The following is a 14,900-nucleotide window of genomic DNA, read 5'->3' as shown; positions in this document are numbered from 1 at the left end:
ATTAAATGTATGTACTCGTATACATGTTTACACGCATACTTTTTTACTTTAATCTATTTTACAAATGCGTATTTATTTTAGAGCTCTGTAAACTTTTTTCTGAAAAAAATAAGTTTTTGTACTTGCTTCCTTTTCATTCCCAGAACAATGTAGTTAAATAAAGAAAGAGATACAGGTGTACGTGAGGATTGTAAGGATTTCTAAGAGAAAAAGAAGATGTATGTGTACTATACAAGTCCGCGTATTAACTGAAAAATAGGATCTTGTTGTTTAACGGTAAAACTTGAGAAGTTAAAATCGACTGCTCGCTTATCGATTGGCTGTTTGCGGTTCGGTAGCTTATTTCTTGCTGCTCCTACATTTATTTTCTGCCATGTACAACGATTTTTTTCTACTTCGCGCTGATATTAATTACACTACGTTCTCGTTACACAATTTTTCACGAGTCTCATTGTTCTCGATGCGACGGAAAAATTACTCAATATGTAATCACCCGATATTTATTCTCTGTGAAATTGAATACAAGTGCAGCTTTTTTAAAATTGCTTCTTGGACGCACTTGTATTTATATTAAAAATATAATATTTAACAATTATAATGCAGTGTTATCTATTAAAAAAAATAAAAAAAGAAACTATAAAAAGTATAGGAGGAAAATAACGGAAGAGAATTTCGAAAAAGAATTTACAAATACTTGACATTTATTTTCTACTGAAAAATGATACGAAAGGATACAATGATACTTTTGTACGTGACACGCGTGTACAAATATCACTGTTTTATATGTGCATATGCGCAATGCTGTGTGTACAAGTAACCAACGGTAATAATCCGAGAAAAGCGAGAAATTTGATTCCGTTCTTTGAATGGAATCCACTGTGCACATAAGGATTAAGGAAAGCGTATCGTGGAATATTAATATCGTAGTTAGGATGTTTTCCTACGAAAGTAGCGTTATGAAGGCATGTCAGGAGCAGAAGTGGAGTTTCTTAGATCCGGTAGTAGATCCGTATGCCGTGAGATGAATAAATCCGCGCGCGCGGGGGACGAAGGATACATTATATATGTTATGAAGAACGAGAGACTCTCTTTCTCGTTGAAACAAATTGACTGTACCACAGGCGCAATTTTCACTGGAAAATGCGTAGTTTCAGCATGTCCCTCTCCCTTTCGTCGTTACGAACTGAGAGAGCGAATATTTAGTGACACTTGCTGAATGTCGTCGTGTCGCGTTAATGTTTAATGACGACTTCCCGCGGCATCGTGTTGCTTCGAAGTTGATGGTGTGAAATAATCCAACTCGTGACAACCTTAAACAAGTTTCCGAGCGCATCGTAACAACCGCGCCATCAGCGTGTTTTGCTTCCAATGCTTTTTTATTCCGTCGACTTAATGTCGTAGTGAATTAGAAATAAAAGTTAATGTCATAAGGAGGTAGAAATAAAAGTGTCATACATAGAATGCAGACGTAATTCGTGATACCGAGTTAGAGATGATTTTTCTGATGATGTAAATAAAAGTGAAAAATATATGCTTTGGATATTTAGAATACAGATTTTTCTCTTTTTAATTTAAAAAAATTGTGACTTTAAAAATCAAGAAATTTGACGTTTATTTTAGTTTTACAATAATTTTATAATAGAGTCGTTTATCAAAATATAGAATGTTAGAAATTTAAGAAATTGAGATAAATATTAATTTTTCTTGTGATTTTTGTTATAGAAAATTTTATTCTAAAAATGTTACACAAGAAATTGTTATTTTACATTTATTCCGACGCTGATGACATATTATATTGTGATGACATATATTATGACACATTATTTTGTAATTAAAATTTTTGCAATTTATGCATTTAAATATATGAATTAATCTTACGGTAGGTAATTATTTTGCTTGAAAATAACTGGAAATTGTTTGCTGATTTTGTTATCGTCTTTATACGAGAATGCATTAAGGTATGCAGCAGTATATTTAATGTACCGCGAATGAAATAATTTGGTCTTTACTACACCCGAGATAAATTCCTCCGAGTGCCATACCAGTGGAAATACGATAAGTACACAAATAATTTTATCACGAAAATTCTTAGCAAACCCGGAAATAATATAATCTGAAAATGGTATAATATAAGATGTGCAATGGAACAAAGGAAAGTTATGTAATTTAATTCAGCTTTAAACTTAATTCTACAGAAACGTAGAATTATGAGATTAATTTATTTATGCAAATGCGTGAAATTTAAAAGCAGTATTTGTGAAATATTATCAAGAATTTTCTTACAATTAGTGAAGCATTTGCAAAGACAAACTGTAATTATTCTTTTAATCGTTTTTAAACTGAGATATTGTTAAAACAGCATCTTGGAGTTAATTCAAGAAAGAATGATTTTATTATTTATAATAGTTTTTTTTTAAGTTTAATGTATTCTAAATAATTTCTCATTTTTAATTAATCAGAAATTCTATATATACAGGGTGTCTGGCAATAATCGCCTCACCGGTCGTATACAGGTAGAGGAGGTCAAATCGAGTAGAAAAGTCCTTTACCATTTTTTAATTTTCATAATAAGTACTGAGTAATTAACGAAAAAAGATCGGCGAATCCGCGCGAGTAAAGCGCGCGCGGTGAGAAGGACGTCCCACTGCTACGCGATCACTAGGACACAAGGATCTAGCGTTACGCGCCGCTCGTATGTTGCCATTGTCATTTGTAGAGCGCTCCTCCCAACGCTTCATCGCGCGCCTAGTGATCGCATAGCAGTGGGATGTCCTTCTCGCTGCGCGCGCTTTACTTGCACGGATTCATCAATCTTTTTTCGTTAATTACTTAGTACTTATTACAAAAATCAAAAAATGGTAAAGGACTTTTCTACTCGATTTGACCTCCTCTACCTGTATATGACCGGTGGGGCGATTATTGCCAAACACCCTGTATATATATTTAATAATATATATATATATATATATATATATATATATATATATATATAATATTTTTAATGTTTATATTTTAATATATTTATTGAGACAAATTTGACTGCAAACTCGTTGAATATCTTATTAAAAAGTAATGTAAAGTGAAATATTCTATATGTAATTTTGATTATTTAACAATTGATATTAATAGTAATTATTTGGCAAATGCATTTGCATTTGCAACTGTTTATGTTTATATTGCGTAGATACGTAGATAAATTGCATAGATAAATTTAATATGAATGTTATAATTGATTTTCTATTTGAAGTAGCTTGCTCAATAACTGCGCGATATTATTCCACGTCCGCTTTGACTTTATCGCTCAAACATAATTTTACTTATGACTTTTCGAGATTCAGTCTCGACATGCCAATGTGGCCTCGTTCTTCTAATTCGGGGACGCATTAAACGCGCAGTGATATTATAAGAAGTACATTGACCCGTCTGAGTAATTTATGATCTAAGTTTAAATAATGTATTTCAATCCGACTTGCTACCAATCTATTTGAAAACCGTCCTAGATTGTCAAAATAAGATTACTATAGCAATGCAAATTAATACTTTTTTATCGTTTATTTTGATTAAAGAAATATTAAATAATAATATATTATTATTTCAAATATGTTTATTTTAAATCTCAATATTTAATTAATGCTGTAAGTGTCGTAAAGTGATCCGATTGAGGAAAAATTGATTGCAATTAGTCAAAGATCTGTTAATTAAAAAACAATGTATAAATGGAACCTTCTACTCTGTGCGGAGAATATTTTAAATATTTATCTGAAGGGTTCTTGTGTGAGATTGCTTAAAAAGTAGAAGGTGAAGGAAATATCAAGTGCCTCGAGACAAAGTGTCTGTAAATTGATTTTCTCACAGAAAAAGACTCTTGTTTATTTGTAGTGGTTAGAGAAGACTTTCGTCGCAGAACTTGCGCCAAAGTGGCACAGCTAAGGTAACAGAATCGTTGCTTAAAAGACTGAAGCGCGTCCTATCTAACGGAGGCGTGCGCGACGCTACATCTCCTCGACACGACGTCATTACGCACTAATTATTGCTATCTGCCTTCCACTTTGTGCTTAAACGCGTATCATGACGGCGATAATGCACAGAAATCACTTCAAAATTAATTCGCTGTTAATTCACTAATTATAATCGCGCGCGCAAACACCATAACGCCACTGATAACCAGAAATTAAGGCTGCTTGTTTATCATTCTGTTGTCGCTACATTATTACCTTATTACGCTGCACTAGCACGCAATCGAGATCAACATGAAAAGTTTCATCTGCGACTGCGGGCGCGTGACACCCGCCGCCGACATTATTTACGTGTCCTGCATTTATACGGAGCTCATTCCCCACGTTTCGATCGATAACGTTTCACAAATGCACCTGATGTAGCGAATGCATCTTTTCGAAAGCTAAAATGCTGCGTCAGCCCGTATCTCAAGTCTGGTATTTGATTAAAGTTCCGAGTTTGTCGTACATGCCACGCTGTGGGCTGTATTTAGGTTAACAGGGGAATTTCTTCTTGGTACATCCACGCTATATTTTATCTGTTGATCAATTTAAAGTCGATTTTCTCAAATTAAAAATCTGTTACTTGAAATCAAACGAGAACAGGTTTCTACCGTATGTTTGCACTTTTAAAGTTTAGTTCTTAAGGTCCTTTTTCTTCGATTATTTATAACTTTGAAAAATAGTTTTCTGATATCTTTATCAAAGAAAAATAGATTTCAAATTATAAGAATTTCAAAGAATCTAGATAAAAGGCAGTTTGCTAGATCTGAAATGTATTGTTTAGAATAACTCGAAGTAAAAAATTATATGAAGAAACAAAAATCATATTTATTACTGTTTTCTATTAAATTGAAGAGTGAGTTTTGTTATGTTTTTTATATGTAGGTTTTTAATATATTTTATATGTTTCAATTATAAATTTTAATTAAGTTGAAACAATTCCTCGAAATACAAAGTTTTCGTCGACCTTAGTGTTTTAATATCAACTATGTATACAACACCCATGTACGGTTTTATAGCTGGGTCAGCGTCGAGCCAGCGTCGTTCACCAATTCCCGACTGTCGGGCCAGTACTGGCTATAATGTTGCGCCGACGTCGGTATAATATTTAAATGATAAGATCGGCCCAACACTGCATGCCAATATTGTGCCAACATTGGTGATCGACATTGACCCAATGTTGCATGCCAATATTGTGCCAACATTGGTGATCGACATTGACCCAATGTTGCATGCCAGTATTGAGCTGACATTAGTCCAATATCGGCCCAATGTTGTACCAGTACTGAGTCAATATTGGTATAATATATTATATACATATATTGTAACATTTATAGTTATCTAATATTGCATACACAGCACCCATATACACAAAATATTATTTATTTCTATATAATATATATATATAGTAGTATAAAATATATATATATATATATTATATAGAAATAAATAATATTTTGTGTATATGTGTGCTGTGTATGCAATATTAGATAACTATAAATGTTACAATATATGTATATAATACATTAAACCAATTAATATTTAAGAGATATATATATATATATATAGAGAGAGAGGGACTCTGTATTGGTACAACATTATATATATTATAGAACAAGTTGATTTTGACTTTTTAACTTTTTATATACTTTTATTCTTTAAAATCAGAATACAATAAAATTTAAACGCTAGTGTAATTATAAAATCTGAATTAATCAATTTTTCCACACAACTTTTATGCAAACTAATATGCAAATGACATTGACAATGAAATCAAAATTACCAAACTTAAACCTTAAAAATCTAATTTTGTTTAGAATTGTATCAGCCAATAATATTTAACAAAGGTAAAGTTTATATATTTATATAATTTTTATATATATTATAGTTTATATATAGTTTATATATTATAGGTATAGCTATTTCTATATTATATAATACAAATTCTATGTTAATATAGAATTTATATTATATAATATAGAAAAATAAGATCGTTTTATTTGTAACTTCAAAGTTTAGTTGTAGAATTTAATTGTTTTGTCCATCTTTGTTTCTTTCCTTTATAAGATTCCTTTCTTTTCGCCCTCCAGCTCTATCTCCTGCTCCCGTGAACCAGCGACTTAATTTAGATATTATTTCTTTTTCACTTACAGAAAATTTTTCGATGAGAACATCTGCAATAAAATGCATTACTAGTTTTTTTACACACACGCACACACACATGCACGCACATGAAACAAATATAACTGAATAATTAATAGACAGATATAACTAATAATAAGAAATACCTCTTATGCATTCAAAAGTTCGCGTATCGCAAAAACTCCTCTTTTTCTGTCCACCGCATTCACGTCCACAAGCAGTATATTGTAATTGAATATCTTTACTAAGAAGGGCTGTTAAAATCGTTGAAATACTTTTTGTGAGATTTTCAATACCTGTTATTTGGTTTGACAGTATGATTTTCTGTAATATATAACAATATGTAATGTTATATTTTTGTAATCATATTTATTTAATAACTAATTCTTATATTTAATGACTATTTCTTACATATGATTTTTCTTTCTCGACGTTTAATGATAATAACTCATTAAATTGTATAAATTGTTCTATAGTAGTAAATGGTAAAGAAACTGCTAAGTCCTTTTTACATTCCGTTATTAGTGTACCCAATGGACGGCCAACATTAAGTGCTAATGTATTTTTTATATCATTAATGTTTTTATGCAGATCGTACAAGATGCTTCTTTTTACACTTTCAATTTCTTGTTTTATTGTTAATTCAAAACGCTCAAATCGGTCCATTAATTGTGCAAAATAGTCATCATTATTATATGTTATTTTACTATTTCCCTCTGAAAAGTAAATTTATATACATTTATTTATATACATATTTATTTTTATACATTTTTATATATATATTTATTGATATAAATATAATATATCTATATAGAACTGAAGAATATTGTGTAATGAATTACACTATATGACAAATAATTCATTGTTATTTCTGAGTTTGATCTGCTTTTAAGCTGATTTATTTTTACAAGTGTTTTAACATGAATTAAGATGAATTATGTTTTTCAATTTTTTTCTGCTACAGCATATTTAGTCTTCCAAAAACAAAATAAGAAAAAAATATTTAATACTCTACTTTTTATTAGAATATTAAATATTTTAAATTAAATAATTCATTAAATTCGTTAATTTAAATAAGATAAATACGTAAATTATTAGATTATAACTGCACATAACATTAAAACTTTATTAAAATATCATATTAAAATTCAATATATCAAGAATATTTATAATGTAGCTTTTATTGTAAAATATTCGAGTTTTATTTTTTAGCAATTTAATTTATAGTAATCTCCTTCTTTATTGATTATTTGATTTATTTTTCATCTCTGTTACAATATTTGAGTATTCTGTACACAAAAAGAAACTATTTTAAAAATATTGGATTTGAAAAAGAAAATCTCATTTGATCTGAAGATATAGTAGTCAAATAATACAATGTCTGTTACCTTTTAATGCAGGCATAACAGGAACATATGATGGTATATTATCTAATGCAGTTGAACAATCTTTCTCTTTAAGAATTACAATGCCAGAATTATCATTTACATTTGTTTCCTCAGCAGTACTAGATAGAACTGAGTGTGTATACGCTTTCTGTAGTCGACGTTTGCCTTGATCATAATTAACTACAAAAGTAATATAAATGAATTTATAATTGCTCTAAATTATACATGCTACAATAGATTAAGTTATATATAATACGTTATAAAAATATTTTACAAATATCAAAGCAATGTATAAATTTTAATGATATTCTAATTTTAGCTTACTTGCTTCTTTTAATATTATGACTTCCCATAATTTCCAATCTTCTTTTGGATCCTTGGATATTTTTGTCCATTTATCAACCTTAGACCAATCTTTTTTTTCTGGGAAGTAACATAGCCATTTATCCGTGAACTTTAACCATGAACGCGGAACTAATTCTATTGATTCTTCATCATTAGAATTTTTTGAATTAATGAAAAGAACAATAATGTGTGTAGTATCTTTTTTTAATGTATTCCTGAAAATAGTAAAATAAAAATATGTGTTAAATCAGTAATAACATAATACAAGATTATTAATTGAGGTTATAATTGAGGTTATCATTTTCTATACTGATATAAATAAATGAAATAACTTACATTTTTATTGTAGCCAATTATTTACAGTAAATTTCACCATGGAAGATTTTATTACTGTTATTTCAATGGAAAAGTAAAAATGCAAGAAACAAACGTCTTTGTAAGAATTTGTTGAATACGACTTAGGAAGTGTGCTCATAGCATGCGGCAGCGCCATAAACAATGAAACAATAGTGATATATCACTATAGTTCGAAATGCTAATAGAAGGCATGATTCAAATAATGATTAAATTGAAATTGTCAAGTTGTCATTTTTGATAATCATTTTTTTTAAACTTCGATGAAACTGTATTACTATTATAATTAGAGTTGCTTGTATTATACTTTAATATATATATATATATATATATATATATTATAATTTTATTTATCATTTATTTAAACTTATATACTTTTAGATATTCATTATTAACACTTTGTTATATAAATTTTTGTTTATTATACACATTTATACATTTATTTACTGTTATTTTAAATTAATATTTTATTATTAATGTATTAAAGTTAAGGCATATCTTTTATCACACATTTTTAAATATATACATTTACTTTTTATATCTGCACCAGAACTTTTTATATGATTTCTTGCACGGTTTCCTAATTCAAATATCTCAAAGTCCGATGATATGTGAGGATATTCAAAAACGTTTCCCTTTACGGACATTATATATCCTTCAAATATAACTTCATTTAAATGAGTAATTGCACGTTTTGTTGCATATATATTTTTTACTTTTAAAATGTTTCCATTATATAAAATAACGACATTATTAGGTCGACATGATGTTATCATAACGTTATTAATCTGAATCTTTTTTAATGTTACTAGAGTTGTTGTCTGCTTACCAAAAATTATATTATTAATTCCATCATGCGCTTGTATCATTTTATTTGGCATAGCATCGAGTTCAGCTAAGCGATTGACTACTTGTACTAATGGGTTTTTAGGAGCACGAATCAATTTCTTTATTTTTCCTAGCATATTTTCAAATGGAAAAGCCGAGAAATAACTTAAAGAAGCTTGCATGTATTCAACATCATCGGCTATGTGTATCAAATTATGAAAATTCATACTCTGACTTTCAAGATCATAATATGTTGGCATTAGATAAAAAAATTTTTTAAGTAATTCTCTGGCATATGATACTTGTTTGTTAGTTAGAGCAGAGTTGCATAATATTCTGCAAGCTACTATTAAAAGTAAAATATGTTTATAACGTTCTTCTGATAGTACATTTTTAAGGACAATAGCACCGCAATACAAAAGAAAAAATCGAAACTGAGTAGCTTTCCAATTTCCCCAGTCTTCAAGATCATATTCTTTCCTTTGGAACTCACAGGGTATTGAAGATGTTATCGTTTTTAAAGATTCTCTTAGTATCTTTCGTTTTGTCCGTTTTATTCGAGCTAAGCTTGTACCTTTATTTAACCATTTTTCGAAAAGGCTTCGTGTAACACCGATGCATAATAAATGCATATAATCTAAGATCACACCTCGAATTATATCAAAATTAGGTATTAATAATAATGGTGAAGTTTCGTTTCCGTTGTGATGACCTGATTGGCTCTGGTTTTTAAATGAGTCATGTGTCCGTAATGCAGCTATCATTTCTGGAAAAACACGCGTATTTCTTCCTACTGTTATTCCTTTTGTTTCGCAACGTTCACAACCATAAAAACCGTTATGACCTTTACAACATTTTATGTATGATCTCGCTGGTGTATCGCAAACAAAAGCTGCTATTTCAAATTCATATTTTGAAAATCCTATAATAATTCCATTTGTTGTTAAAATAATAGCTTCTTGAATAAAATCATTTAGAAATTCTCCAACTGAAGCTGGTTTTGAATCTCCACAATACATTGCAACAATAGCAGGATCGCTGCGATAATTGATATTAAAAATTTGGATCAAAATTGGCCAGAATTGTTGTCGTGAAGAATGAAATAGAGGAACACCATCAATGTTGACAAGAATACGTATTTTCCTTTCTTTATAATTTTCATTTATTCTTTTTTTCAGGGCCTCTTCAATTCCAATATAAATATAAGAGCCTACATTATCCCTTTTTGTCATCATAATCTGTGTAGGTCGAACATGACATGTGCCTAAAAGAGTTTCCGCTTTGCGAGGAAGATAAATATGCCCTTCACTGCGTAATATGTTTAAAAGTTCGGAAATACATTTATTTGTTAATACAGTTATATTTGAAAGAGCCCAATATTTCAATTTTTGAGACAAAGTTAGATTCGGAACATTTGTTGTATTAGTATCTGTATTTATATTTGAAACTAAACTTAAATTTCTTGTATCATCAACGGTATGAGAAAAAACGTCATTAATGTCTACTTCGGTATTTAAAACATCTTCATTAATTTCACACACACTTGGAGAGAGATCTAAATTTTCGTCTTGTTTATCTCTTACCAATTGTTCATCTCTTATAGGTTCTTTACTATTGTTACTGTTAGTTTCTATTTGTTTTCGTAAAAACCGATTTTTTTTCACATAATAATAAGATGATGCCATGATATTATATAACAAAAAACTAAAGCTTATTTTCTTTATCTTCGAATTTATATATAACTGTCGATACATTGACAGAATTACCAACAGCAATTTTTAATTATAAAGGCTGTGTTCAGATTCCATATTTCTCACTTCCATTTCATTTCCACTTTCATTCATGACATACCTGTAGTTCAGACTTGGCCAAAACTCTGCTCGCAAGCTAAAACACTATTACCTCTCCGTCGCCTTGATAGAGCGAAACTGAGAGTAAACAAAAACGAAGCTCTTGCGCCTATTCTTTTTTGTTTATTCTCCATCTCACTTTATCAAGGCGACGGAGAAGTGGTAGCGTTTTATCTCGCGAGCAGAATTTTGGCCAAGCCTGGTGTAGTTTAAAGATTAGATATAAGTAAAAAAAAATATAAATTTGAAAATATGTAAATAAAGTCACTTTTTTCCATATGTATTATGAGATAAACACATGCGTGATAAAATTGGTTAGGGACGCACATATGCGTACTGTATGTAAAAGAGTACACTATTTAAGTGAGAGGTGGTTATCGTTTGCACTGTAATGTTTTTATCAATTTTCTCCGCTGTGTTGGCAATAGAGTAGTATTACATATATTAATTTATCATAGAATCTTATACACTGAGAGAAAAATGTACTAAATTTTAATAAATATTTATTTGAATAGTACTAATAACATATTTATTTACGGTGAATAAATATTTACTCAATAATAAAAAAAAATACTTAAATTAAATTACTGGTTCTTGTACTAAATAAATATATATTTACATTTAGTAAATATGTTATTAGTACTATTCAAATAAATATTTATTAAAATTTAGTACATTTTTCTCTCAGTGTACATACAGGCTGTATTCGAGGTGCGTACTATCAACGCTATTATTAGGGCGCGATTTGTGATTAATGATATCCTATACCTAAGACTCACGCCATGATCTAACAGTTAATTACCGACATATCCACAACATTAGCTCAACGTTAAAGTCGTCATCGAACAGAGTTGGCTAACGTTGTTTGGGCCAACGTCGTGCCGCGATTGGATTGATAGTCGGTTTGCCAACATATCTACAACGTTGGCCCCACATTAGTCCGAGGGTCATCATCAAGCAAGAGTCGACTAAGGTTATTTGGACCGATGTCGCGCCGCGATCGGTTCATAACAGTCGGCTTGCCATGATGCCGCCAATGTCGGCCCAAGAGTCAGTATAGGGCAAGAGTCGGCAAACCTTACCTGGGCATATTAATTATTTTATTCTAGTAACGACGAAAAAGAAGTATGAGATACTTATATAAAGTATAAATATATTTTTTTGTACTTTTTTGCCTGGCGGCACACAAAGTATAGCACTTGACGAAATTTTTAAGTCAAAAGAAGCATTTAATTGTCGTTTTAATTACCGTCGATATAATGCAAGTTTTATTAACGCTTGTTCTTCTTTCAAATAAGTCTTTTATGCGAATATGCATTTTTTTATGTGGTATGCATTGTTTCCCTGTTTTCTTTCATGTCAGAAGCAGAATAATGTTATATAACTCATTGCAAAGTAAAAATATGCACTCATTCATTTCTCACGATAGTTTATTTTATCGTTATGCTGTAATTATTATTAATTATATGTTGCGCATATGTATAATACATGTTTATTAGATCATCTTATGGTGTGTTATCAAAAATTAACAAAATTGCAAATTAATGATTTTTGTAAATTCATATAAAGTATTTCGTAATGCGAAAACGATGAACGTGCAAATGATTGTCGAAATGCATAGAAATGTTTGAGCCGATATCTATCCGTACATTCGTTTGCCAAGCCTGGATCTATTCATCTATTTTTATCAGACTTGGCGATATCAGTTATTTGCTTTTTGCAAGAATTTCTTCCGAGCGACTTCTCGATTTTTGCTTACCACAATAAAACCAAATCGGCATTTTGGCATCGCTGATCTTTCAAAAGAGAAAATGAAAAAAAATTGGTAATTTTTTGCCGTCGAAGCAATCGCTCTTCTTTAAATGACCGATTCCATTTCGCGATAATCGAATTTTGCAATTGTCGAAAAGTAGTTCTGGATTGTCGCGTCGTCCGATAATCCTTGTTGCATCTGCCGCAAGAGAGAAAGAGGAATGTGGAAATAAATTGTACGGCTGTTCTGATAAGCGGTTGATCCCGCGAAAATGAAAAGACCGAGTAGTCCGTTTGTTATTTATAGCCCATCCTGATTCGGCTCGGTATGAAACGGTTTTCGGGACGAATCGACCGCTGTCCTATATCACGCGCGATTGCGTTAAACCGTGCATGTCAAATCTATCTCTTGATTCATGGGCTACACGAGCAATTTCCGCCTTTGTCGAGGTCGTTGAGCCGTAGATTACAAGTTAACTCTAAACTTGCCAATTTATTTTACAAGATACATATCTTTGTTTTTTTATTATTTGAAATTTTTTTTTCGCACTCAGCTAAAATATAGAACAACGCAATGTTTGTGTGGTTCTTTCTTTGTGAAAGTAGATCTTTACGCTTTTTAAATTACAAATTATCTTGCACAATTATTTTAAAATAAGTCACTAAATTTGGCAGAGACAAGTTCTTTGATGATTTTGTTCTTTAGTTTAGCGGAAATTTTTATTAAAAATTAATTCAGTCTTAGAGATAGAAATAAATAACAAGAACTTTATTTTTATTTTAACTGAATCTTATTTTAATATAATTTTAATTTTTCAACAAACCATTGAAATATAGGCTAATAAGAGCGTGTGCTAGTTATTGTTGCTCTTTATTCATACATTAATTAAAAGGTGTACAGACGTTTCGGCTTATGGGTTATAGCTATCATCAGTGTACAATTAAACTTAACTGCTATTTTTGCATGAAATTGACGTAACAAGCTGATATTAGGTTGTGTTTGAGTGTAGTCTGAGTTTTTCTTCAGTGTGTGTAAATTCTGTGTAACGTTTACACACTAAAGAAAAACTCGGACTACACTCAAGCACAACCTAATATCAGCTTTTTACGTTTCGTGCGAAAATAGCGGTTAAATTTAATTGTACATTGATGATGGCCATAAGCCGAAACGTCTGTACACCTTTTAATTAATGCATGAATAAAGAGCAATAACTAGCTCACGCTCTTATTAGCCTATATCTCAATGGTTTATTGATTAATAATTGAGAGCTCAGAATATAATCTTATTGTAATTATTTTTTCTTTTTCCTGTATTTAATTTTTCAATTAAAATACTTAATGTAAAAAGCCATTTAATCAAATTTTTACTACGTAAAAATTAAGTTTAAAATTATAAAAAATATTGTCGATAGTTTGCTTTAATCAATATGTCGTATATGTATCAGCTTTTTAGCCTATTTCTTCGTATCGATCGTAAATGACCCAAATCAATCAAACGTTCCACCGTGCCGCAGCATTTATAGTAAATGTACTTCTTTGCCTTCGTTCTTCGAGTCTCTCTCTCTCCTCTTTTTCCCGTCAGATCCGCTGCCGGCGGTGTCGCGACGTTGTTGCGTTAGTGAACCGTATGAATGACGGCGCCGGTAATTAGGTTGCTCGTTTCTTTCTCGCACGTATTGTGCACACTTCTCCACGATATGTTTATCGCGGTTTCGCCCCAAGTGATGACTTAATTATCGGCTGTACAACGAATTGGTTGGTTGTACAACGAATTGGTTGGTTATACAACAACGTGCTCCGCGTTAATTTTGCAATCGCACGGACATCATAATCACAGAAGTTGTCGTACAGCGTACGAACATGAATTGGATGCCGGCGAATGTCGGCCGCCGCGCGCAAGGAAAATTCATGTGAAATTAGCCTGTCAGCGCGGAAAGAAGCAAAGGAAATCTTCGAGACGCGGGGAAATTAAATAAAAAGGTCTGCAACAAAACTCGACGCGTTATCCCGGCGAGGTTTCCTTCGGAGACTTGGCTTCTCACACTTTCCGTGGTCTTCTCTTCTATTGTTATGGCATATGTGGAATTGAAATTTCAAGAAAGCGTGGAATATCGTGCATGCTTGTTTGCATTTTGATTTTGATTGCACATATATTTCTCATTTCATCGCAAAGTTAATTTGAATACTTGAGGAATTGTTGCCGATATAAAAAATTGCACGGAGAATTTATTCATAGGAATTAT

General features: G+C 30.9%; 2 protein-coding genes across 8 annotated transcripts in view; one reads left to right on the top strand and one right to left on the bottom strand.

The window, feature by feature from the left end:
• LOC105672712 (QRFP-like peptide receptor) overlaps positions 1-14,900 on the top strand; it is an 85,479-nt gene that overhangs the window by 43,610 nt on the left and 26,969 nt on the right. The gene's annotated exons all lie outside the window — the stretch shown is intronic.
• LOC136998811 (uncharacterized) lies at positions 4,849-8,501 on the bottom strand. The gene is made up of 6 exons (XM_067352030.1): positions 8,210-8,501; positions 7,853-8,088; positions 7,529-7,708; positions 6,552-6,856; positions 6,287-6,464; positions 4,849-6,172 (listed from the first exon to the last, which is right to left on the bottom strand). Coding segments are annotated over exons 1-6 (1,047 nt in total). The 5' UTR covers positions 8,212-8,501; the 3' UTR covers positions 4,849-6,026.

Source organism: Linepithema humile, chromosome 3 (assembly GCF_040581485.1).
Source record: "Linepithema humile isolate Giens D197 chromosome 3, Lhum_UNIL_v1.0, whole genome shotgun sequence".
Classification (NCBI taxonomy): domain Eukaryota; kingdom Metazoa; phylum Arthropoda; class Insecta; order Hymenoptera; family Formicidae; genus Linepithema; species Linepithema humile.
Note: the sequence above shows the minus strand (reverse complement) of the source record. Positions and strands in the feature narration are given on the sequence as shown.